The sequence below is a fragment of the Electrona antarctica genome, assembly GCF_951216825.1.
Source record: "Electrona antarctica genome assembly, chromosome: 7".
In the NCBI taxonomy this organism is placed as follows: Eukaryota; Metazoa; Chordata; class Actinopteri; order Myctophiformes; family Myctophidae; genus Electrona; species Electrona antarctica.
In genome coordinates, this window is record NC_136812.1 from 51,981,702 (window position 1) to 52,008,016 (window position 26,315).

The 26,315-nt window shown below is 42.4% G+C and overlaps 1 protein-coding gene across 4 annotated transcripts in view; it reads right to left on the bottom strand.

Moving 5' to 3' along the window:
* slain2 (SLAIN motif family, member 2) overlaps positions 1-26,315 on the bottom strand; it is a 72,053-nt gene that overhangs the window by 5,225 nt on the left and 40,513 nt on the right. Inside the window, exons 3-9 of one of the 4 annotated variants that reach the window (XM_079506905.1) lie at positions 23,486-23,701; positions 21,787-21,963; positions 17,416-17,853; positions 16,334-16,543; positions 11,346-11,429; positions 6,293-6,331; positions 785-1,013 (exon numbers count right to left, since the gene is read on the bottom strand). In XM_079506905.1, the coding sequence (XP_079363031.1) occupies positions 785-1,013; positions 6,293-6,331; positions 11,346-11,429; positions 16,334-16,543; positions 17,416-17,853; positions 21,787-21,963; positions 23,486-23,701 (1,393 nt within the window). Of the gene's footprint in view, positions 1-784; positions 1,014-6,292; positions 6,332-11,345; positions 11,433-16,333; positions 16,544-17,415; positions 17,854-21,786; positions 21,964-23,485; positions 23,702-26,315 lie in introns of all 4 variants that reach the window. The other 3 variants (XM_079506904.1, XM_079506906.1, XM_079506907.1) reach the window with 3 other exon arrangements.

Consider the following 26,315-nt stretch of genomic DNA (forward strand, 5'->3'; position numbering starts at 1 on the left):
AATTACAATATAATAACAACTAAGTTGTATCTACAAGGAAGTACTTAGAGTTCGAACTACTTCCATCTGGTAGACGCCAGTACAAAGTACCAAAAGCTAACTGTAACATCTTTAAAAATGCCTTCATTCCTAATTCAATTAATTCATTCATTAATTCATTATTGGGAGAGGTCACACAATTGGACTGATGTGCTTTAGTACATGTTATTTAACCTACAGTATCTATATATCTTTGGTATTCTAATGTAATTGAATTTAGATTTAGACAGACAAGTGTCGGTTGTTGTTTGTATGTATATTGTATTGTATGTTGTTTTTATGTTGTGATGTTCTGTGTGGACCCCAGGAAGACTAGCGACCGCAGCAGCGGAAGCTAATGGGGATCCCAATAAAGAATAAAGAATAAAGGCACTAAATGATGCCATGTCTCGCTAGATTAGTTTTTTTTATGTATTTGGCCACTGCAATTTTTGCCATGGAAATTATTGTGTAAGTGTTGTTACCGTTTTTTACTGTTGTTGAGACCGAAGACAAATTTCCACACGTGGACAATAAATGAGACTAACTAACTAAATAACTAACTAACATAATTAAGACTAGCTCTCACATCCCACAATGTAGCTGAGGTCAAATGTTGCAATGTCCTACTTCCGGGGGCCTACTTCCCTGCATTCTTTACAGGTGTTACTGATGACTAATTAAGGCTCTGAGAACCACAGAACAAATCGTTTATTTCACAATGATTTTAACCACCAAAAAATAGCAGATCTACAAGCTTCCGTACCTGCGTACGGGCTGCGCCAGCTTGCTGCGGGGCAGGGGGATGCCCCCTCCTCCTCCCCCCCCTCCTCCGGAGGAGGCGCTGGGCCGCGGAAGGCCGCTGCGGGGCGGGGCCAGGGAGCGCGTGGGCGTGGAGGTGGCCGAGCCGGGCGGCGTGGAGGTAGCTTTCACCGGCTGCCGCAGCGCCAGCGGAGACGGTGTGGCCGGCGTCCGCAGCTTACTGGGAGACGGGACTGTGGAGCAGGGCAGCCGCGGCGGGGAAGACACAAGGAGAAAAGGCATTCAGGATAACGAGACGTTAGTTTAGGATTATACCTACTAGGCCAGGAGGTTCTCATTTAGGATTATACCTACTAGGCCAGGAGGTTCTCATTTAGGATAACGAGACGTTAGTTTAGGATTATACCTACTAGGCCAGGAGGTTCTCATTTAGGATAACGAGACGTTAGTTTAGGATTATACCTACTAGGCCAGGAGGTTCTCATTTAGGATAACGAGACGTTAGTTTAGGATTATACCTACTAGGCCAGGAGGTTCTCATTTAGGATTATACCTACTAGGCCAGGAGGTTCTCATTTAGGATTATACCTACTAGGCCAGGAGGTTCATTTAGGATTATACCTACTAGGCCAGGAGGTTCTCATTTAGGATTATACCTACTAGGCCAGGAGGTTCTCATTTAGGATAACGAGACGTTAGTTTAGGATTATACCTACTAGGCCAGGAGGTTCTCATTTAGGATAACAAGACGTTAGTTTAGGATTATACCTACTAGGCCAGGAGGTTCTCATTTAGGATAACAAGACGTTAGTTTAGGATTATACCTACTAGGCCAGGAGGTTCTCATTTAGGATAACAAGACGTTAGTTTAGGATTATACCTACTAGGCCAGGAGGTTCTCATTTAGGATAACGAGACGTTAGTTTAGGATTATACCTACTAGGCCAGGAGGTTCTCATTTAGGATAACGAGACGTTAGTTTAGGATTATACCTACTAGGCCAGGAGGTTCTCATTTAGGATTATACCTACTAGGCCAGGAGGTTCATTTAGGATTATACCTACTAGGCCAGGAGGTTCATTTAGGATTATACCTACTAGGCCAGGAGGTTCTCATTTAGGATAACGAGACGTTAGTTTAGGATTATACCTACTAGGCCAGGAGGTTCTCATTCAGGATAACGAGACGTTAGTTTAGGATTATACCTACTAGGCCAGGAGGTTCTCATTTAGGATAACGAGACGTTAGTTTAGGATTATACCTACTAGGCCAGGAGGTTCTCATTTAGGATAACGAGACGTTAGTTTAGGATTATACCTACTAGGCCAGGAGGTTCTCATTTAGGATAACGAGACGTTAGTTTAGGATTATACCTACTAGGCCAGGAGGTTCTCATTCAGGATAACGAGACGTTAGTTTAGGATTACACCTACTAGGCCAGGAGGTTCTCATTTAGGATAACGAGACGTTAGTTTAGGATTATACCTACTAGGCCAGGAGGTTCTCATTTAGGATAACGAGACGTTAGTTTAGGATTATACCTACTAGGCCAGGAGGTTCTCATTTAGGATAACGAGACGTTAGTTTAGGATTATACCTACTAGGCCAGGAGGTTCTCAAACGTTTTGAGGCTCAGGAAATGCTTTGGCTAACGTCTCGTGACCCCCGCTCACAATGCGTCGCATCGCGACGCATTGTGAGCTTGTAGATCGGCTATTTTCAAATGATGTTCATACATTTGAAAACTCGAAACGAGACATTCTGCACAACGACTACTTTCTACCGTTGGTACTTTTTGATGCCAAAGTACATTTTGATGCCAATACGTTTGTACTTTCTGAACTCCAGACTTTTACTTGTTAACAGAGTATTACTTAGAATTGCAGCATTGATACTCAAGTGCAAAATGTGAGTACTTTTTCTCCCCACCACTGTTACTATAGGGCGTCGCAGTCCCGCCCCCTACCATGGACCAGGAAATGATTCTCCGTTCATTTTCCTCATAGACATTTCAGAAAGTATTTATTTAAAGACGTTTACGCCGCGGACAAAGCCAACTGGAGTCGTGACAAATCATGACAACACACACAATTTTTTGGGCCGAAGAAATAATTAGAAAGAAGAAGGTTACACTTTTTTTTGTTGTTTTTCTTCTTTGTAATTATTTGTGTTGTCATGAGTTGTCACGACTCGAGTTGGCTTTGTCCGCGGCGTAACCGTCTTTAAATAAATACTTTCTGAAATGTCTATGAGGAAAAATGCATTGGGATTCATTTCCTGGTCCATGGAACGCGACGCTCTATAGGGGCACAGCCTGGGTCAAGGCCTACTGGCCTAAGAGCCTTTCGGGGGTTCCTCACTAGTTCTCAGTCGAGCAAAAATGTGACCAGATTTGACTGAGAGACTGCCATTAGCGCAAATTCCAGCTTTACCAGAGGAGAAAATCTTTTTTTTTAATGAGTTTATAGCACAGGCAGACTCTTCACATACTAGAGCATGTCTGAAATAAGTGTCAGAGCTGAAATCGACATGTAAATATGAAATAAAAGCTTAAACATGTAGCTAGGTGTAATGTTAGAGTCCACAGAAGCGAACCTTTCAAGCCTGTTTTCTCAACTCGCTGTTTTCTGCAAGACATTACTCTATAAGCCATATCTCCAAAACTGGTGGGTCAAACTGAACAACCAATATGTCAATTTGAAGCTATGATTCCCTGCTTTTATATGACATGAAAAAACGAAAATTCAAAAAAAATCCAATGGCAGCCCCTCAATCAAATTTAGTCACAAATGATTCACAGCACGATGGGGGTCTGAGGAACAATACATATACAAACTATGTGACCGGGTCTGGCAAATAGGCCCTCATCTCCACCAGAGTAATTTTTCAGTTTTTTACAGATTATTAAAGTACAGAATGTAAGCTTTCATATGATGTATCATTCAATGAAAAAAAAAATTGGAAAATATTTGAAGGAGATATGACCATTTTAAAATGATTGTGCCGTTTTACCCAAAGCTGAGAAAATCCCCTTTGAATGTTCCACAACATTTCAACACCTAGAGCTGGCTATAGCCTACTTTGACTTATAAATGTATACATTTAATTTGCCAAAATCAATAATCTGTTGGAATGAAAACCTTCTTCAACATTCAAGCTGTGTTAATATGGAAAAAAAAAACAAATCACAAAAAAAAAAAAAAGTTTATTTTAGATTTTCTGCCTTTTCATTATAGGCGAGATGAGGACCATTTTGCTAGACCTGGTCACATATGTGACAAAATTTGACAGAGACTGCCATTGGATTTTTTTGAATTTTCGTTTTTTCATGTCATATAAAAGCAGGGAATCATAGCTTCAAATTGACATATTGGTTGTTCAGTTTGACCCACCAGTTTAGGAGATATGGCTTATAGAGTAATGTCTTGCAGAAAACAGCGAGTTGAGAAAACAGGCTTGAAAGGTTCGCTTCTGTGGACATGTTTAAGCATTGATTTCATATTTACATGTCGATTTCAGCTCAGACACTTATTTCAGACATGCTCTAGTATGTGAAGAGTCTGCCTGTACTATTAACTCATTTTGGAAAAAAAAAGAAAAAAAAAAAAGTTTTTCTCCTCTGGTGAAAAGCTGGAATTTGCGCGATGGCAGTCTCTCAGTCAAATCTGGTCACATATATGTATGACACATGGCAGACATGTGTGGGCCCGAACCAACCCCATCTCACAGAAACACGGCCAGAAATAGCACGGAATTGCAAAATTCCGTACATACATGCACGCCTAAACCCCCCGGAAAAATCCATACATATTACACGACAGCGGAGGCGTGGCTTTCACTGTAGTACGGGAAGTGCCATGTTGTCACCGTGGCTGCGTCGGTAGAGACGGTCGTTATAGGGACTTTTAGCCCATTTTGGTGTTAGCATTATGTTATGCTTTGGCTATTGAAAAATAGCAGATCTACAAGCTCGTAGCGCGCCACCGAGTGGCGCGCTACGAGCTTGTAGGTCTGCTATTTTTGAAAAATCGAAGAACGACTGACATAGAAACATAGCCTTTTCAGAAAACCGTCATTTTCAAACAGACATTTTTAGAATCTGATCTCAGGTCAAAATGGGTTAAAGTCCCTATTGTCTATGGGGAGGATTTCAGTGTCATATGTACAGATTTTTTTTACGGAACTGCAATTCCGTGCAATTCCACCATGTTTTGGGTGAGACCGGGTAGCCCTGAACACCCGACGTAGACGTGGTTAATCGCATCGTGCTGCACATAAACACAAAATGACAGATCTATATATAAGCTTGTAGATCTATATATAAGCTTAATAGATCTATATATAAGCTTGTAGATCTATATATAAGCTTGTAGATCTATATATAAGCTTAGTAGATCGGGGCTACTGTTGATGATGCGCGACACTGGCAAACAACCACATATAACACCAGGCCTTATTAGGAGGAACTGCATTCACACACAAAACAAAAAAACAACGAGACGAGAACAAAAAACACAAATCTTTTGCAACCATGAAAATAATAATAATAATAATAGGGACGCAACGGAGGAGGAACACATATGCGTAGCATATCTTATGTATGTACAGTTGGAGGCCATCGATATTGTCCTTTTCTTTTTGCTGAGGTTTGCGTGATCTGCGCAAAAGGACAGTTAACCCATTTTCGGCGGGAACCCCTTTTGGTGTTTTAAACATCGTTATAATTTAGCTATTGAAAAATAGCAGATCTACAAGCTCATAGCGCTACGAGCTTGTAGGTCTGCTATTTTTTTTTAAATCGTGAAAATATTTATTTCAGAAAACTGGAGGATTTAGAAGGATTTTTTAAAATGTTGAGGTCAGGCCTAAATGGGTCAAATGATAAGGGACAATATCGGTGGCACCCAACTGTATGTATCTTATGAGCTGCTCACTACGGTGTTGAGAAATGAGGAAATAACACGGCCAAATACTGCTTGCAAACCAGGCCCGGTGTTGATTTTGTCGACACAAACTATGACGGAAAATGTTCGTCGACTACCTTTTTTCACTGACGAAAACTAAATGGAAACTAAATGAAATCTAAGCTACGATGACTAAAAAATATTGACAATTTCGTCAACAAATAAAAAACTAGACTAAAATGTTAAACAGGGACTAGTGGACAAGAGATTTAGTATAAGTCGGTTTCATGCTGAAAATAGCAGCGCGACGCGTTGTGTGCTTGTAGATCTGCTATTTTCAGCAAGTGTGAAATCAGTCATTACGACGGCAAAATGCCAAGATACATTTTAGTTGACGAAATCAACCGTAGATTTAGTCGACTAAAACTAGATTAACACCAAGACATTCCAGGTGACTAAAACTAAATGAAAACTATTCAAAAGACTATGACTAAAACCAAAATTTGCTGCCAAAAACAACACTGAAACCAGCACAGCACAGCACAGCACAGCACAGCCACACACACACAACCACAGGGTCACAATGTTCAGCCTCAGTGAATACTCACTGAAATCGGCTTCTTCTCCGAAGCAACACGACAGGGGGACTAAACACAGAACCAAGACAGGAGAGATGGCTGTGAGGAAAGCTTAACGGGTTCATATTATTATTATTATAGAACAGGGGTGGGCAACTGGCGGCCCGGGGGCCACATGCGCCTGGCCCCCACCTTCACTTAATGTGGCCCTCAGGTTAATGTCAGGATACTGATATAATATTGGTTTCAGCTGTTACAATTCCACGACATGCAAACATGACCCGCTTTAATTACTTCAGTCTAAATTAGTAGCTCAATGCTCAACACAAGTATAATTAAAAGGCATTTGGAAGTACATAAAAATGTTCGTTTTCAGGATTCCAATTAAAAAATAGCAAAAATGTAAGATTTCAATTTGAATATAGCAAAAATATTTTTGCTACGACAGTAATATATGGCCCTAGGGAGTGAGTGTGGAAATATAGTGGCCCTCTCCATCGTCAAAGTTGCCCACCCCTGTTATAGAAGAAGCCCCAGTGTGGAGCAAAAAATGTGTACAACAGACCCCTTCAGGAAAACCTAGGGACACTTTATACAAATTGATGGGCTCTTAACGTTATGTAATTAATATACATATATGAGAGAGTATCATTATTTAGTAGACATTCTAAACAGCTTTCTAATGGATTAGGCCTTATTAGTGGTGTTAGGTTGGAGTGGTATGGGAGAGATTAAGGACCCCGACGACGTCGAAGAACATGAAACATCAAAACACCCGAGAGGATCTCTAGAAATGTAGAGATGTGTGTTAGGGCTTTCATTCACTTCTAGTCATGTGTACTAGTTGACTAGTTGCCTAGTCGACTAGTTGTTTAACTACCTATTATGTAAAAAATTAAATAAATTAAAAAATATTTTTTATTTTTTTTGGAAATAAATATTTGTACATTGAAAAACTGTGTACATGGTGACTATAACTATAATCTACCTGATCTTGAGGCCTACAAAATCGGGAAAAAAATAAACTTTTTTTCCCCTTTTTTTCTTATCAACTAGTCAACTAGTACCAACAAGGTCGAATAGTGGATTTACTAGTCGACTAGTAAACTAGTTGTTTAACTAGGCCTACCTATTATGTAAATCAAAATAAAAAATAAATAAATAATAGGTATATATATATATATACACACATATATATATATATATATATATAGAGTTGTACATTTAAAAACTGTGTACATTGGTGACTATAACTATAATCTAGCTGATCTTGAGGCCTACAAAAAAAAGAGGGGGGAAAAAGGAACCCTAGTCAACTAGTACCATCAAGGTCGACTAGTGGATTTACAAGTCGACTAGTTGAATAGTTGCTTAAAGCCCTACTGTATGTGAAGGCAGTGTGCCATGTGATGTACATGTGGAACATGTCGGAGCCAGCAACACAAGCTGGAGATGATTGTACATTTTGTCAAGCAAAGTTGAAAAAAATGCAGCTTGGTTTTGTCGACGCGGCCGTTTCAAAGTATATCAATGAGCATTTGGGGCGATATATATATATATATATATATATATATATATAAATAATCCAATTCAGTGGTTTTCAACCAGTGGTCCTTGAGGGGGTTCCAGATGGTCCCCAGCTAAATGATGGGAGAGTTGGTAACCAAATGGACCCTTATAGATCTTTAATCCATTGAGACCTGGAACGCATCCATGTCACGTTAGCGTTTAACCACATTAACCATTAACCCATTTTGGGCGGGAACCCCTTTTGGTGTTTTAAACATTATGTTATAATTTAGCTATTGAAAAATAGCAGATCTACAAGCTCATAGCGCGCCACCGAGTGGCGCGCTATGAACTTGTAGGTCTGCTATTTTTGAAAAATCGTTAAAATGTGCCTCAAATCTTTCCGAAAATTGTCATGATTTAGAAAACTTTTTTTTTTAATTTCGACGTCAGGCCTGAATGGGTTAACTCTCGAGAGCGTAAAATGAAACCAATTTTGTTTAAGCATGCTGCACTACTTAATTTACAAGAAGTCTCCAAATTAACACTAACAAAAATAAAAAGCCAAGCTTAGTGAAAGAACATATTTTCTACCGAGCTAAATGTTTTGAAGTCCCCCCCCCCTTCACTGTCTTCTGCTTGCTGCCTGCATCCAATCCAAAAGACTGGCGACAGCCTAAAGTTAGGGACAGTTAACAGTTTGACGGCCGAGAATTGTTTACTCCAGTGTTCCGATGCTGCGTAATACGACATCCCCGCCATTTGTTTTATGTGTCTAAATCGCATCGCATTAATAATAATAAAAAAAGTCCGCCTCTGCCGCGGAGCAGAGCTTTGTAAACCGAAATTTATGCTGGGCTGCTAGGGCTTCTGGGAAATTGAGTCCAATGCAAGTGAACGGAAGACACGGCCTCATGGTATGTGGTTTTATGGAGCCGGCTTGTGGTGTAGCAAGATGGCGGGTGGTGCGATCGTACAAAAACAAACGGAGGAACGGATTTGGACCGGATACTTCAGCGTATGATCTAAAAGGTAACAAAACAATCCAGGCAGCGTAGGATATTTGATTATAATGCGGGGAAACGCGGATTACGCAGTAGAACTGTTAAAGACAAATTTTGGACCAATCTGGAAAATAAATGCTAACCAAATACCAATAGCTTTCTTCACAAAATGTCTCCATAAAAAGGAGTCTACTATCACCTCTCAGTTTGTTCCAACTCAACTGTGACAGCTGCTGAACATTGGGGTACGAAAAAAAAAAAACCTGTATGCAGGGAAATACAAATGTTTCGTTCTGCTTTAAGTAGCATGTGACGGGTCAAACTTGGGGGGGGGGGGGTTTCATGAGTGAATGAATCCATTGCAAGCATTTGTTTGGCACGAAAAAGACTCCTTGGGCGAAAACGCGGCCATAGACACTTTTTTTCCAAATGTCACCTCATCGGCTATGGCACCTCCTTCGGTCCACCTCCCCCCTACACTTATTCCTCGCCGTTATGCTTTAGCTATTGAAAAATAGCAGATCTACAAGCTCGTAGCGCGCCACCGAGTGGCGCGCTATGAGCTTGTAGATCTGCTATTTTTTGAAAAATCGTGAAAATGCGGCACAACTCTTTGAATATATATTCTTTCAGAGCGAACGTTTTTTTTTCGACGTCAGGCCTTAATGGGTTAAAGGAGAATTCCATGCTAGAAGGCTTTCTTACCTTTCTTACCTTTCTTTGTAGTCGTTCCGTCCCCACCAAAGAGGTCCAGGTGTTTTTTTTGTGCAAAAACTCCTTATTGGCTATTTCCCCTACCATAAGCCCTCAATGAATTGCATTGAATGGAATGGGAATTGAATGGGGCTATGGGGTGTTGTGCTAATTCGCTTATTGTCATCGACATAAGTAGTAAAGTATGCCGCTTGGAATATTATTTACATTATGAAGAGAGGATATATACAACAAAATAATAATTTTGAGCGATGGAAATAAGCGAATAACCTCTTTGGTGGGGACGTAACAACTACAAAGAAAAGTAAAGAAATCCTTTTAGTATGGAATTCTCCTTTAATATTCAGACAAACACCGGTCTGACATGACGTCGTCAGGCACACACGCCATGCTGTCATTTTCATCCACAATGGATGGAGGAGCAACAGCCCAGAGAACCTCTTGGCTTATCATCATCTACACATTGAAGTTGCTCTGCAAAAGAGACACGTAGAGAAACTCTAAATCCCTTTAAAATCCCATTCAGGACGGGGAAACCCTTTTGGTGTTTTAAGCATTATGTTAGCTGTTGAAAAATAGCAGATCTACAAGCTCATAGCGCGCCACCGAGTGGCGCGCTACGAGCTTGTAGGTCTGCTACTTTTGAAAAATCGTGAAAATGCGGCACAAATCTTTGAATATATATTCTTTCAGAGCGAACGTTTTTTTAACTCAAATCTTTGCTTCTGGGGGGTCCATGGAACAATGTATTAATATATATTTTGGGGGTCCTTGACATGAAAATATTTGAGAACGACTGACATAGAAACATAGGGTTTTTCAGACAACTGATTTAGAAGACATTTGTAGAATCGTCCTCAGTTCTAAATGTTTTTTTTTGTTTTTAAAGACACGTTATGTACTGTCCATGATACCGTGTCTGGAAGAACTCCGCAGCTTGTAGTCTTGTGTGTAGTCTAGTGGTACAATTCTCACTTTCTATCCATTTCTATCCAACTCATGTACAGATTAGATGTGCGCTGCCCACCAGCTGTGCTAGCAACACTATAGCTCCTATTGCTGATCCATCTACGGTACTACTTTTACGCTACTGCTGAGAATTCCACTCAGGGAGGGGTGAACATAAATCTTCTCTTGAGGAGGGAGGGGCGGGCGGGGTGGTCCCTGGCAGAAAACCTTTTCAGATGTGTGGGGGTCCATGACCAATACGTCCTTTTCTTTGGTTATACTTTTTAATCCCACAATTTTTGTAACCCGTTTTTTTTCCCCCACCCAGTGTCCATTATCTTAGTGTGATCCTGGGCGCTACACACTCCCCTCTGCCAACCTGGGGAGAGCAACGGACTTGACCTCATGTTTTCAACTCAATTCGGGGGGGGGGGGGTCCTTGTCTAAAGAACTATCCGCACACCGGTACATTGAGGTATATGCTGTGCGTCGTTTGTGCCTGACAGAATTTATCCCAGAGCCCCTTGAGTTGTAGCATAGTGGTTCTCAAAGTGGGAGAACCCACGGAACCCATGGAACCAAACGGACCCTAGCGGGTCCGTTTGGTTCCATTTGTACACTCTCAGAGTTAAATTAACATTGATTTTTACAATAAAAATTGGGGTCCCAGAGATAGAAATTCCATTAAATGGGGGTCCATATAGACTAATCAATGCATGTCAAACTGGGGGTCCTTGAAATTAAACAGGTTGAGAATCACTGCTAGAGCCTGGCATGCATTTTCAAATGGGGGGGTCCGCGGGCTAATGAGTGTCCATTTGGGGGTCCTTGACATGAAAAAGTTTCGGGGGAACCAGTACTGTTGTAGAAGACAGCGGGACGTGGGGGGGGTTCTGGGGGAGGGTTACCTCGGAGGGACGACGGGCTTTGGAGGTGCTGTTTGTGTTTCGGGGAGGCGCGAGAGGGGGCCGAGTACCGTGGGAGCTGTCCTGCTGCTGGGGAAAACAGGGACAGGTTCAGTCACGAAAACCGACACAACCAGTGGGAGCAGCAGCAGAGAGGAGGCACAGTGGAGGAGGAGGAGGAGGAGGAGGTCAGCCCAAGCCGCCGGTTGGTTAACTCTCGGCCAGAAGTGTGTGTGTGTGCGGTAAATAAATAATAACAAGGCCACTAGGGGGCGATGCAGCCAAACGAATTGCAGGCAGCTGTGTCTGAATGCCAGAACAGAGTCAGTCCCAGCCAGGTAGAAAAGACAGCCAGCCTGTCAGTGTCAGCACAGAGGGCCCCTTTTCCACCGGTTCCATGAGCCCAGACCTTCAAAATTGGAACGTTAATTATGAATTGAGTGGGCACAAAACCATACCTATATTAAATTGTTTATAGGATCGATATAAGTACATGAATATTATGATCGATAACCCTTCCACAGCAGTATCCTTTTCATATTTATCACACCACATTTTGTGTTATTTTCACCTACAGTATACACGTGATAGGTGAATAGGTAAACACGTAATTCATATTTATCACCATGAAACTTCTCCTGTTGGTTACTTACACGAAGACAATGATTTATTGTATTACACGGTTTCTGAAATTGTACATTTAAATATGCAAATTAGGTATTATGACGGAAAATATGCAAAATATATATATATAAAAAACGCTACTCCTGTGGAAGGATTATCATATATAAATGTACTTATATATTATGCTATAAACAATTTAATACAGGTATGGTTTTGCCCACTCAATTCATAATTAACGTTACAATGTTGGAGGTCTGGCTCATGGACTAAAAACTGGTTCTGGACTGAACCGGTTCCCAACCGGTGGAAAAGCGGTCAGAGAGGAGGAGGAGGAGGTGGTGCATGCTTTTAAACATTCATCATCAGACACACAAAAAAACAGGTGTGTGAGAGTGAGGGGGAGGGTTGGGCCTGATTCATACTTTTGTCGTGCGACAGTGTCTCGCGCTGACAATAGCGGACCTAGAAGACCACAACGCGTTTGCGGGAAAAAAACGCTTGTCCTTGTGAGCTTGTAGGCCTATAGGTCTGCCGCTCGTTCTCGGCCATCTAGGGCATGGAGCATCAAACGAGGCTTTTAAAGGTGCAGTGCAACGGAAATGGTGGACATTTTATTTTGAAGTTTCAAACGGTTCAAGTTGAAACACCGGTCTGAAGTTTCTGAACCAATCAGAGCGTCGCATCCCTTCAGGCGATGGGACGGTAGCTAGGGACGGTTGCTATGCTATACGCAGCAGCATGCCGTGTGTTTGTTTACAAATCAGATAGACGGCCAGCTGTACCAGTTTACTGTTATGTGGCTTATTTCTACCCTATAATGTTTTGAGATACATATTTTAGCGTGATGATTAAGTTGAAACCGAGTAATACACTGTCTGGATGTTATAAAATAAAATAAAAACGGAGGATTTCTGTAATCAATAGCAGCTGTGCTGCACGGATGCGCACATATGGGGAATTAAACAGATTAGCTTCATTTTTATTGGCTTTTATCGATGTGGGCCTCGACACGTCATCACGCAGCACGTTTTCGTTTTCAGGAAGTAATACAAATATATTTTTATGGACGTTTGATATAAAAACACACAAAAATGTGAATTTTCCCATTTTTTTGGCATCCATTGTTAGGTATGCCCATATGATGACCACGGATATGGTCTAAAAGTGTGAAAAAACATATTTTTAATTTCACTACACCTTTAAGGGTTTTCGCACATGCTCAGTACAGCCAAGACTCGGATAAGAAAAATAATTGGGTACTGCTGGATCAAAGATGGTCTGGTATGGTTTTCAAAAGGAAACCGAACCAAGTGATTAACTATCAACATGTCCACATGTCGTTAGGAAGTCGTCTAATGCAGGATTAAAATCATGTTCTTACTACAAATTTAAGCAGCCCAGCGCCGTGTTGTGACCCCTCAGGTAGGTAGCCCTGAGAGGGATTATAGTGTGTGTGGGAATAGCAACGACACCATCATTATGGTCTTTATGGGATTACACTGAACAGCGTTTTAGTCCACACAGGTTCGATGTCTGAACTCCTATTGAAATCTGAGACAATACTACCGTGTGTACAGTAGGGCATTAATGCAACTAGTCGACTAGTTTACTAGTCGACTAGTAAATCCACTAGTCGACCTTGTTGGTACTAGTTGACTAGTTGATAAGAAGAAAAAAAAAAGTGTATTTTTTTTATTTTTTACATAATAGGTAGTTAAACAACTAGTCGACTAGTCGACTAGTAAACTAGGCAACTAGGCAACTAGTAAAAATGACTAGAAGTGAATGCCCTAGTGTACAGTACTTACGCTCTTAATAATAATAATAATAATAATCTCAAATCTATAGAGCGCTTTTCTAAGTACCCAAAGACGCTTTACAGCACGCTTACTACACTTACACCGTGTGTAGGCCTGCCACAATTATTACATTCGCCTAATAGCAATTATTTGCGATAATCCTAATTATCTTTTGCCCAATTAGCCCTTCACTAAATCCCACCCCAAATAGTTTAGCAACGGTTGCTATGCAGGTCAAGCTTTGACTTGGCTGCTAACGTGCCTATTGGACAAGGATGGGTTGGGGAGGGACTTAGTGAAGGGCTAATTGTCAATTGTTGCCATGTTGAAAAATGGCAAACATTTAAAAAAAATAATAATAATCACCACATGGGTGTGAAGTGAGGGGCCCCCTTATCATCGTACATCATCACGTAAAATAGACACTATGGGCTCCGTTTTCGTCATCGCTAAACCCCTTATCCCTAAACTTCTTTGCCTTTTTTTTTCTTTTTTACTATTTTGCAAAACATTTTTCAGTTTTAATATTTTTATTGGTTTTTAAAATTTTCAAAACATTTTTGAATAGTTAAAATGGCCAGTCTTACAAGCTCACAACGTGTCAATGTAGATTGGCTACAGTTGGAGGCCATCGATTTTGTCCTTTTCTTTTTGCTGAGGTTTGCGTGATCTGCGCAAAAGGACAGTTAACCCATTTTGGGCGGGAACCCCTTTTGGTGTTTTAAACATTATGTTATAATTTAGCTATTGAAAAATAGCAGATCTACAAGCTCATAGCGCGCCACCGAGTGGCGCGCTACGAGCTTGTAGGTCTGCTATTTTTTTTTTTAAATCGTGAAAATATTTATTTCAGAAAACTGGAGGATTTAGAAGGATTTTTTTTAAATTTTGAGGTCAGGCCTAAATGGGTCAAATGATAAGGGACAATATCGGTGGCACCCAACTGTAGTTGAAACTTGGTAGCAGAAAGGAAGAGGAACTGTGAAGACAGAGTTTATAAAAGGATTCCAAACCAGTGTTGATTTCGTCGACTAACACGGCGAGAAATGTTTCGTCGACTATCTTTTTTTTTTTTTTTCACCGACGAAAAACTAAAATGGAAACTACATGAAAACTAAGCCACAATGACTAAAACAGAGGCCAAATATATTGACAATTTCGTCGACAAATTAAAAAAAACTAGACTAAAATGTTAGGAAGGGACTAGTGGACAAGAGATCCAGTAGAAGTAAAAGACCTTAATTTTACACTTGGTTGCATGCTGAAAATAGCCGATCAACAAGCCATTACGACGGCATCAAGGGGACGCCAAAAATACATTTAAGTCGACTAAATCAACCGTAAACACTAAGACATTCCGGGTGACTAAAATGGGACTAAAACTAATTGAAAACTATCCAAGAGACCGACTTAAAAATAAAATCTAAATTTTGCTGTCAAAATCAACACTGACAAAGAAACAGTTCTTTCAAAGTTGCAGCCAGAGAAAAGAGGATGAACAGAACCCGACTCAGAGCAGACAGTGTCATAGATGGAACGTTATTGTCAGAAACGAGTGTTATTTGTACAAAAGAAAAAAGGAAAGAAAGTCGACGGGGCATTTAATTCAAACATGGACATGATGTAACACAACCTATTTGGATAAAACGTTAATTCATTTCAAAATCAGAATCAGCCTGTGAAACTCACCAATATTATAGTATATTATTTAACCACTTTATACTTTGTTATACAACATATACATGCGGCAGAAAATAGACAAATCTACAAGATTGTGAGGTTATATGGATCGGTTCGATTTGGGATTTCTGTGTTTAAATAAAATGTGCCTAAAATAGGGTTGAAAGTGGTTACAAATTAGGGATGCACTGATGTGTCGGTAGTACCGATGCGTCGGCCACATATATCGTTATCGGTATCGGCAAATACAATTTGACATTAACCAATGGCAGTAGACGATTTTTATCGTGAAAAAAAATCTTGAAAATGTGGCACAAATCTTTGAATATTTATTCTTTCAGAGTGAAAATTTTTAACTCAAATCTTTGCTTCTCGGGGGGTGCCTGGAGAACAACATATTTTCAGATGGGGGTCGGCGGCCAATTACATATGTTTGGGGTCCTTGACATGAAGTAGTTTGAGAACCACTGAAACCACAAATCCTAAAATGGGTTTAACCCATTCTGGACGGGAACCCCTTTTGGTGTTTTAACTAAGCATTATGTTATACTTTAGCTATTGAAAAATAGCAGATCTACAAGCTCATAGCGTGCCACCGAGTGGCGCGCTACGAGCTTGTAGGTCTGCTACTTTTGAAAAATCGTGAAAATGTGGCACAAATCTTTGAAATATATATATTATTTCAGAAGACTTTTTTTTTTATTTCGACGTCAGGCCTAAATGGGTTCGGTGTCATCGGTGCATCCCTATATTCAAAATGTATAATCGCGTTATATTATATATCAGTGGCAGATGGAAAAACGAATGAAATGTAGAAACTAGCAGAACTGAAGTGCGGCACGGCTACACTAAACACCCAGCCGTCCCTGACCGCTGTTTGGTACTCACTGGCAGACTGGACGTGGTGGTGTTGTCGCTGCGGGGAGCCTCCTCCGTTGGCCACCTGCAGGTTGGACTCACAGCTGCGGCTGTTCCTCACCGGCTCGGAGGGGGGGGCTGCTGGCGGCGGCGGCGGTGGGGAGGGGGCCGCAGCAGCAGCCGCTGAGGAGGAGGAGGAGGAGGGGCGCGTCAGGTTGGGAAGACTACGGCGCAGCTTCTCTGCAAATGGGGCAACAACGACGACGGCGATCACACTCGTGTCAAGTGAGGGGGCGTGTGGGATGTTTTGCATGTCCGTGTGGAGGACGAAACGTCACTTAACAATTTGTGCGCCCGCGCAAAAGTGGGTGAAAATCACTTTCACCTAGAAAATCCATTCATTTTTTTTTTAAATTCAGCTGACTGTGGAGACACATGCTGGAACTTTTTACTTTGAAATGTTTTATAGTTTCTGAGTTAAACGCCCAATGCATTCTCAATGGCGAAAACACAAACTTTGGCACCACGTATTACAAAAAAAAAAAAAATATGATTTTTTTTTTGGTTTAAAAAATAAATAAAAAAAAATATATATATATATATATATTTTTTTTTTCAAAGACATCCACAGACGTCTTGGGCACTGCACGTGCGGTAATACCAAAGACGTACACAGACGTCTTGGGCACAAGATGTGTTTTAACAGCCCTAAACAAACATTTAACCCATTTTGGGCGGGAACCCCCTTCTGGTGTTTTAAGCATTATGTTATACTTTAGCTATTGAAAAATAGCAGATCTACAAGCTCATAGCGCAGCGCGAGTGCCGTGCTACGAGCTTGTAGATCTGCTATTTTTGAAAAATCGTGAAAATGTGGCGCAAATCTTTCAATATATTATATTCTTTCAGAGCCAAAGTTTTTAACTCAAATCTTTGCTTCTGGGGGGGGGGGGGTCCCTGGAACAACATATTTTCAGATGGGGGTCGGCGGTCAATTACATTAATCTTGGGGGTCCTTGACATGAAAATGTTTGACTCGCATAGAAAAAAGAAAACTTTAGAAGACATTTTGTAGAATCGTCCTCAGGTCTAAAACGGCTTCATCATCATACCTTCGTTCTTGACCACGTTGGTCTGCAGGTCGGCCGCCCCGCCCCCGCCGTGACCCTGCAGCGAGTGGCGCGGCTGCTGCAGGCGGCTGATGGCGGGCTGCGGCGAGCCGCCTCCACCACCACCGCGCCCGCCCCCGCCACCACCACCACCACCGCCGCCGTACTCCATGGAGGAGCGCGCCGGGGAGCGCGAGCGCGGCGAGTTCCGCGGGGAGGCGCGGGGCGAGTGTCGCGGCGACGGGCTGAAGCGGCTGGAGAAGGAGGAGGAGGAGGTCGGGTGGTGCAGCAGCGTGCCGCCGGCCGTGGTGGCGTCCTCGTCGTCCTCCAGGCTGTGGGCGTCCAGGTCGTCGTGGTCGCTGAAGGTGCTGCGGCGCAGCGAGTGGCACGACGAGCCCGAGCTGCGCCGCGAGGCCGTGGCCGCGTAGTCCTGCCTCAGACCTGGGGAGAGACGCACGCACACACACACACACACACACACAATGGTCAAGAGGTGCACGCACAAGTCCCACGTCCACACACAGACACACAGGTCAAGAGGTGCACGCACAAGTCGCACGTCCACACACACAGGTCAAGAGGTGCACGCACATCCACACACACACACACACAGGTGAAGAGGTGCACGCACATCCACACACACACGTCAAGAGGTGCACGCACAAGTCGCACGTCCACACACAGACACACAGGTCAAGAGGTGCACGCACATCCACACAGACACACAGGTCAAGAGGTGCACGCACATCCACACACAGACACACAGGTCAAGAGGTGCACGCACATCCACACAGACACACAGGTCAAGAGGTGCACGCACATCCACACAGACACACAGGTCAAGAGGTGCACGCACATCCACACACAGACACACAGGTCAAGAGGTGCACGCACATCCACACACAGACACACAGGTCAAGAGATGCACGCACATCCACACACAGGTCAAGAGGTGACACACATGTCAAGAGATGCCACGCACACGCACATCCACACAGGTCAAGAGGTGCACGCACAAGTTGCACATCCACACACAGACACAAAATACTGAACCCCCCCCCCCCCCCCCCCCCCTCCTCTGCCCCAAGGACCCCTAGGTGTCTTTGAGAACCACAGCAGTACAAAACCGTGTCATCTGGGCATACATACACACACACACACAACTAAAGTGATTGTGTGTGAAATTAGACAAGGGTGTCGGTTCCCCTGCATGTTTCTCTACTGCCCTGCAATACTTGTCATGCGTTTGGAACCCCCAGGCAGCGTGTGAACAGCTACTCGTACACAACACACAGCCTTGTTGTTGCAACCAGCTCCATTCCCCCGTCCCTTATCTGATTCTTAGCTAGAAAGCGTTCTGGTTGAACATTCCACATTATCTAGGAATAACTCTCAAGAAGTGGAAATCGTATTCGGCGTATCGTACACATACGCAACAAACCCATTTAGGCCTGACCTAAAACAAAATAATCTTCTAAATCTTCCAGTTTTCTGAAATAAATACGATTTTTCAAAAATAGCAGACCTACGAGCTTGTAGATCTGCTATTTTTCAATAGCTAAATTATAACAATGTTTAAAACACCACAAGCGGTTCCCGCCCAGAATGGGTTACACTCAACTTAGTGAAAGAGGTCTCGTTTTGGTTGCGACATGTGTTGTCGATTGATTTTTACCCGTTTTTTTCACAGATTTCTGAATTCCCCCCACACATTTCTTGTAACCAGCTGCCCCTTACTGGCTCACCTGCCAGTGAGGAGCCCCCACCAGGAGGAGAGACCACCCTCACCACCCCCTTGCTGACAGTTGCCACCCCCCCCCGTTGGCCGCTGCAGTTCGTTGGAGCCATGTGTGTGCAAGAGGGGGGGGGGGGGAACGCTGAAGGAACGCTGCGTCGCTCGCTGGCCAAGTGACGTCACCCATTGCGACTCCTCCATGTCTCTCACTGGCCAATCACAGCGCGTCTTTTCCGGGACTTACGCTACATTACTGTACTGTACTGTACTGTCACACCTAAAATAATCATATAGGGCCTATACAGGCTGCGCAACAGTGACACTATTTTCGTGCTCGGACAGACCCAGCCAGCCAACCACCCACCCACCCACCCACAGACACACAAAGCTCCATAATGAAGTGGTTGCACCACTTAAAAAGTAAAGCTCACACTGTGTCCATTTAAAAAGTAATGAAACATTACCAAATGGCATACCATTAATTTACTTTACTAGGCAGTGATGTCAGGATTCACAGGATGTGAGACAGCTCAAAATAATGTAGGCTAACCAAATTGACCTGTGTTTAATTAACTTAAACTACAATAAGAATGTGTGTTAAAATTGTAATGTTAGAAATAATTGTAAATAGCTCTCTGGATACAGACCATAAATGCAATGTAATTTCCAGACTTTCTATTTAAGTGCAATTGCTATTAGGCTACAGTTATCTAATCATCAGAGCACAATATTGTGATTCTCATTTAATATTCACATTTAGATATTATGTTCAATTGATTTATTTGTTTAGGAGGGGCAGTAGCCCCTCCTAAATCCAGTGCACGTACTATGTTCACAAACGTCCTACACAAACATTAAATTCCCATTGACAATTTTATGTCATTGTCTGAGCAAAGAAATAGGCCTAGTGTCTATTTTACGTCATGATGATAAGAGCGCCCCTCACTTCACACGGGTGGGATTTTTTTAACCAAATAAAAGCATATGCATTGCATAAGTGTAGGCTACATTTTGACAGATGTGATGACAGAATTAGGCTATCAATTATTAGAGATCATTTTGTCTGAGGTTTAAGACAAGCTCATAACTTTAACTTTAATGTTTATGAGCTTGTTGGCCGGCTATTTTCCCACCACGGGTCCTGGTGTAAGCTTTTTTTTTTAATGATGGCTCTCGGATCTCGGTACAATTTCGCGGACCTCGCTCAGACAAATCATTACAAATGTACATGCACCACAATGGGGACCGGTTCACTAGAATCGGGGACGACGACGACAAAGTAGCATTAATAAAATAAACAGGGGACAGGACAGCAGGACAGCGCCCGTGCCATGCGAAGGTTTGTGGTGTTGCTGCGGGATGTTTTGACTGTCGCTGTACCATGACAGGTCTTGCACAAAACTCTCTTGTTGGACGTCTGTAACGTCAAAACCAAAATAATGCCATATCCCCGAAGTGCCTGATCTCTTTGGGATTAAATTGTGCGGATTTAAGAAAGTTTATTCGGGCTCCGCAGACGCTATCTGCTCCTCAGCTGCTGCTGACTTCTAGCATGGTAGCATTAGCATCAACGAACTGAACACAGAGCAGAGTAGACGTAAATGATGACTTTGTTTTGGGCACTGCGCGAGCGTGTACACATGCACTGCAGTCACATGCACTGCAGGGACACTTCTGATTGGTTAGAATAGAGAGCACAGTATAGCCGTGTTGTAAATACTGGATCAGACGCGCTCCGGGTTGATTATGATTATTTTTTTTTTTAATCGCAGCCTTTGCGATTTGCTAATCGCGTGGTTTCAAATCGCAATTTCGGTTTGAAAACGATTAATCGTTCAGCCTTACCGCCAATAATGAATTTTTTGCACAAAATGACACCTGGACCACTTTGGTGCGGACCTAACAACTGCACCGAAAGGTAAGAAAGCCTTCCAGCGGCCTGGGCCATGGATCAGCGGTCCAGGCACCTTGGCTGGTAATCCAGTCTGGCAGTGTGCCGCGGGTTCGACTCCCGATCCTGACAGCCTTTACTGCATGTCTTCCCCCCCATATCTCTCCCCATTTCCTGTCAGCCTACTGTCTGTCCCTCCATAAAAATATAAAATAAAGGCAAAAGCCACAAAAAAAAAAAAGCCTTCCAGCATGGAATTCTCCTTTAACACATTGAGAGCCCACGCAAAACTGCCCAAAAATCACTTTCACCTAGAAAATCCATTCACATTTTTTATAATTCAGCTGACTGTGGAGACACATGCTGGAACTTTTTACTTTGAAATGTTTTATAGTTTCTGAGTTATTTAATTTAAACGCCAAATGCATTCTCAATGGCGAAAACACAAACTTTGGCACCACGTATAAAAAAAAAAAAAAAATCATTGTTTTGATTGAAAAAAAAATATATATATATATATATATATATATATATTTATTTTTTTTCAAAGACGTCCACAGACGTCTTGGGCTATGCCCGTGCGGTAATACCAAGGACGTCCACAGACGTCTTGGGCTATGCCCGTGCGGTAATACCAAGGACGTCCACAGACGTCTTGGGCTATGCCCGTGCGGTAATACCAAGGACGTCCACAGACGTCTTGGGCACAAAATGTGTTTTTAATGGCGTCCACAGTGGTTCTACGTACTCTCCTCCTGCATGCGGGCCAGTATCTGCACGTCCGTGACGTCGTTGAGCTTGTAGGTGGTGGACGAACCCACGGAGTCCTCGTCCATCTCTGAGGTGCTCAGCTCGCTGTCCACAGACGACTGGGGGCTGAGCGGCGGGGGGTTCCTCTCTGCCGCCGCGGTGTTGCGCTGGTGAGCTGAAAACAACAACAATGACGCACATTTGTGACCGGGTCTGGCAAATAGGGCCTCATCTCGACCAGAGTATTTTTTCAGTTTTTTACAGATTATTAAGGTACATAATGTAAGCTTTCATATGATGTATCATTCAATGCAATTGGAAAATATTTGAAGGAGATATGACCATTTTAAAATTATTGTGCCGTTTTACCCAAAGCTGAGAAAATCCCCTTTGAATGTTCACAACATTTCAACAACTAGAGCTGGCTAGCCTACTTTGACTTATAAATGTATACATTTAATTTGCCCAAATCATTAATCTGTTGGAATGCAAACTTTCTTCAACATTCAAGCTGTGTTAAATATGAAAGAAAACGAAAATCACACACAAAAAAAATCAAGTTTATTTTAGATTTTCTGCCTTTTCATTATAGGCGAGATGAGGACCATTTTGCTAGACCTGGTCACATTTCACACCTCAACTCTTACCCGGCTAGCATTTATTGGAAAACTAGGATCCAATTCACGCCAGCATTTTTTAAATTTGAGCTCTTATTTTTGAAAAGCCACAGTTCAAGTCTACCGGAAGTAGCTTATCCTAGGACGCTCGACGGAGCCGAGACAGGCCTTGTTTACATGATCGATCTATGCCGGTGCACTGGAGAGTGCTAGCTAACCGGCTAACGTAAGTAGCATTATGGCTTGATCGATCGAATGCACTATAAAAGCGCAATTGCCATTAATCTTCGGCAAGGGCGTTAAGCGTCAGTATCAAAATTAGGCTTCAATTTGACAATAATCTTCGGCAATGGCGCTATAGGAGTTAACCAACATGTATTGCTGCTATATATTCTTAGGCCATCTTTACACGGCGATGGCAAAAATAAAATATCTGATGTGCCTTCCGTTTAGACGGCGACTACGTTATCGGGGAAAACATAACAAAATAAAACCCCTTCCAGAGTGGAAATCTTTGACCGTTTTTTTTTTAGATTTTGAAGTTGATTATCTTTGTCCCATGAAGCTTTCAGATGGTTCCCCTTCCATGACCATCATCGTCCATCACCATTCTATCATCTCAGACATTATTTGACATCTGAAACATTTTCTGAATATGAATTTAACCCATTCAGGCCTGACGTCGAAATTAAAAACAAAAAAAGTTTTCTAAATCATGACAATTTTCTGAAAGATTTGAGGCACATTTTAACGATTTTTCAAAAATAGCAGACCTACAAGTTCATAGCGCGCCACTCGGTGGCGCGCTATGAGCTTGTAGATCTGCTATTTTTCAATAGCTAAATTATAACATAAGGTTTAAAACACCAAAAGGGGTTCCCGCCCATTGGGTTAAGCACATGCTACTTCTGTCTGATTTTACTTCAGACATGCTAGTGTTAAAAAACACATGGTTTTCTTTGGAGTTAGGTGGTTTCTCCCTGACCGCAGAGAATTCTGTCAACTCTTACGGGTCCATTTGGTTCCATTCGTATACCGGCAAGAGCTTGAAAATGTGGAGCTATAGTACTAACGACCTACCGGTGTTGACGGGCATCAGCTGCTGCCGGACGACGGCGGGCACTCTGCAGGGGGTGGAGGAGGGCGAGTTGAAGCCGCTGCTGTAGGGGCTGTTGGCCGCGTTGGTGCCGTACGGGCTGCCGTAGCCCACCTGGGGGCTGCCGTAGCCCACCTGGGGGCTGCCGTAGCCCACCTGAGGGCTGTAGGGGCTTCCGTAGAGGCTCCGGCGCTTGTTGGCTGCAGACGGAGAGCAGAGAGGAGTGGAGAGGAGGATTATTATATGAGCTACAAAGATATTAAGCTGTTCTGGACGGGGAACTCCCTTTGTGTTTTTTGAAGCATTATGTTATACTTCAAGCTATTGAAAAATAGCAGATCTACAAGCTTGTAGCGCGGCACCGAGTGCCATGCTACAAGCTTGTAGATCTGCTATTTTTGGAAAAAATCGTGAAAATGTGGCACAATTCTTTGAATAAATATTCTTTCACAGCGAACGTTTTTAACTCTAATTTCTGCTTCTGTGGGGGGGGGGGACGACAACATAAATCAGGGGTTCTCAACCTGTGGGTCGCGACCCCTAGGGGGGACACCAAATTATTTTGGGGGGTCCCCAAATTATTAACAAAAAAAAAGGAAATGAAGAGTTTACATAGAACACATAGTACATGCATACACTTTCCTTAATGATTATATCCAGTTTCAGTATTCATTTATGATATATTTTCTCTAATAAGGTTATTTTTGCAGTCAGTTTGTATTGGGGTTAGGGTTAGGGTTGGGGAGGGGGGCGCGGGGCAGGGGGCGCGAGACATGGCCAAAGCATTTCCGGGGGTCCCCAACCAAAAAGGTTGAGAACCCCTGACATAAATAAATACAAATAATTCTGGGAGTCCTTGGACATGGAAAAGGTGAACAACCGACATAGAAACATAGGTTTTTCAGAAAACTGTTAAGATTTAGAAGACTTTCTTTCTTTTCCAGAATCAGCCTCGGGTCTAAATGGAATGGAATGCAATGCAACAAACTAGAGAAGGTCATGAGCGGTGGAGCTGATGCATGGTTTTGGAAGAACGCCAACAGGTTCTGCGGTCCTGCTTTATATAGTAATTAGTAAATTAGCAACTCATGTCCTACTACCCAGGATTCGAGCTTCGGTCCCGTGGCTGCGCGCGAGCGCCCTTCATGTCTACAGCCCAGCTATTCTGGTAAGAGGATAAATTGCTGTGTGAAATCGTTTTTGACCTGCTTCGTGCAATAGCACTTGTCAACCAGTAGGAGTCCCCACCTGACCACAGGATCTAAAATGTCTCAGCAGTGTTGTTTTTGTCGATTAAAACTATGACAAAAATGTTCGTCCCTCGACTACCTTTTTTCACTGACGAAAACTAAATGGAAACTAAATGAAAACTAAGCTATGATGACTAAAACTAAATGTATTGACAATTTCGTCAACAGCTATAAACTAGACTAGAATGTTAGGAAGGGACAAGAGATCCAGTATAAGTCATTTTACACTTGGTTGCATGCTGGAAATCGTGTTGTGAGCTTGTAGATCGGCTATTTTCAGCAAGAGTAAAACCAGCCTTTAAGACGGCATCAAGGCCCGCCAAAATACATTTTAGTCGACTAAATCAACTGTAGATTTAGTCGACTAAAATCTTATATTTAGTCGACAAAAACTAGACTTGCACTAACACATTCCAGGTGTCTAAAATGTGACCGACACTAAATGAAAACTATTCAAGAGACTAGGAACTAAAACTAAAATCAAAATGTGCTGCCAGAAACAACACTGAATGGAAGAGCAGGTAGACCATTGTGTTGGTTATTATAATGCACTGTAGAGTAGAAAAGGTCAACGCACTGTAGCCGCGGAAACACAGACGTTTTTTTTTCCAGGGAGAAAAAAAGAAGTCTGGGTCCGAGTCCACTTCAATTCGGCATAGAGTAGTGCAAAGTGCAAACATCTCTCACTCTCTGCTGATTTCTGATCGTCTGCACCTTTGTTAAATTGACACACGCACACACACACACACACACTCGTCTCTCTCTCTGTGTCGCTCTAAGTAATTAGTCTCATGTCGCGCAGCTGCGCATAGTTTCTCCCGGCGGATCCTGCCGGGAGCTGCCTAAAGTGCCTATGCCATAAAAAGCATAGGCGAGTTCCAGGCTAGCACTGTGGTGAGGTGCAGACTACTGGGAAACATACTTTTAAAAAAGAAGAAGAAAAGTGTCACACATTCTGGCTCCCATAATATAATGAATGTTTTTAATTTATCAACATGGCTGCTGGCCTTCATCAGAATTAACACATGTCATCATGTAGTTAACATACTGTACTGTACAGCTGTAAGAGTCTAGTTTACAAAACTCTGCAAGACTCTGGAATAGTCCTGGATTACAGACTCGTGAATGGAATCGATTAAAAAACCTTCGAACGAGCTGGAAATGTATTTATGGTGGCTACAACTGGAGCAATAATATTCAATATATTAAAAGACAAGAACAAGAGTTTAACCCCTTTTGGTGTTAGCATTATGTTATGCTTTAGCTATTGAAAAATAGCAGATCTACAAGCTCATAGCGCGCCACCGAGTGGCGCGCTACGAGCTTGTAGGTCTGCTATTTTTGAAAAATCGAAGAACGACTGACATGGAAACATAGCTTTTTCAGAAAACTGTCAGGATGTAGAAGACATTTTTAGAATCTGATCTCAGGTCAAAATGGGTTAAATGTTCATGTGGAACATTTAAACTTGGCTGATGCCTGATTCTGTAGTCCGCCCTATCCATCCTCCCATCAGGCAGGGATGTGTAAAAGTGACCAAAACTAAAAATCGATTACTATTCTA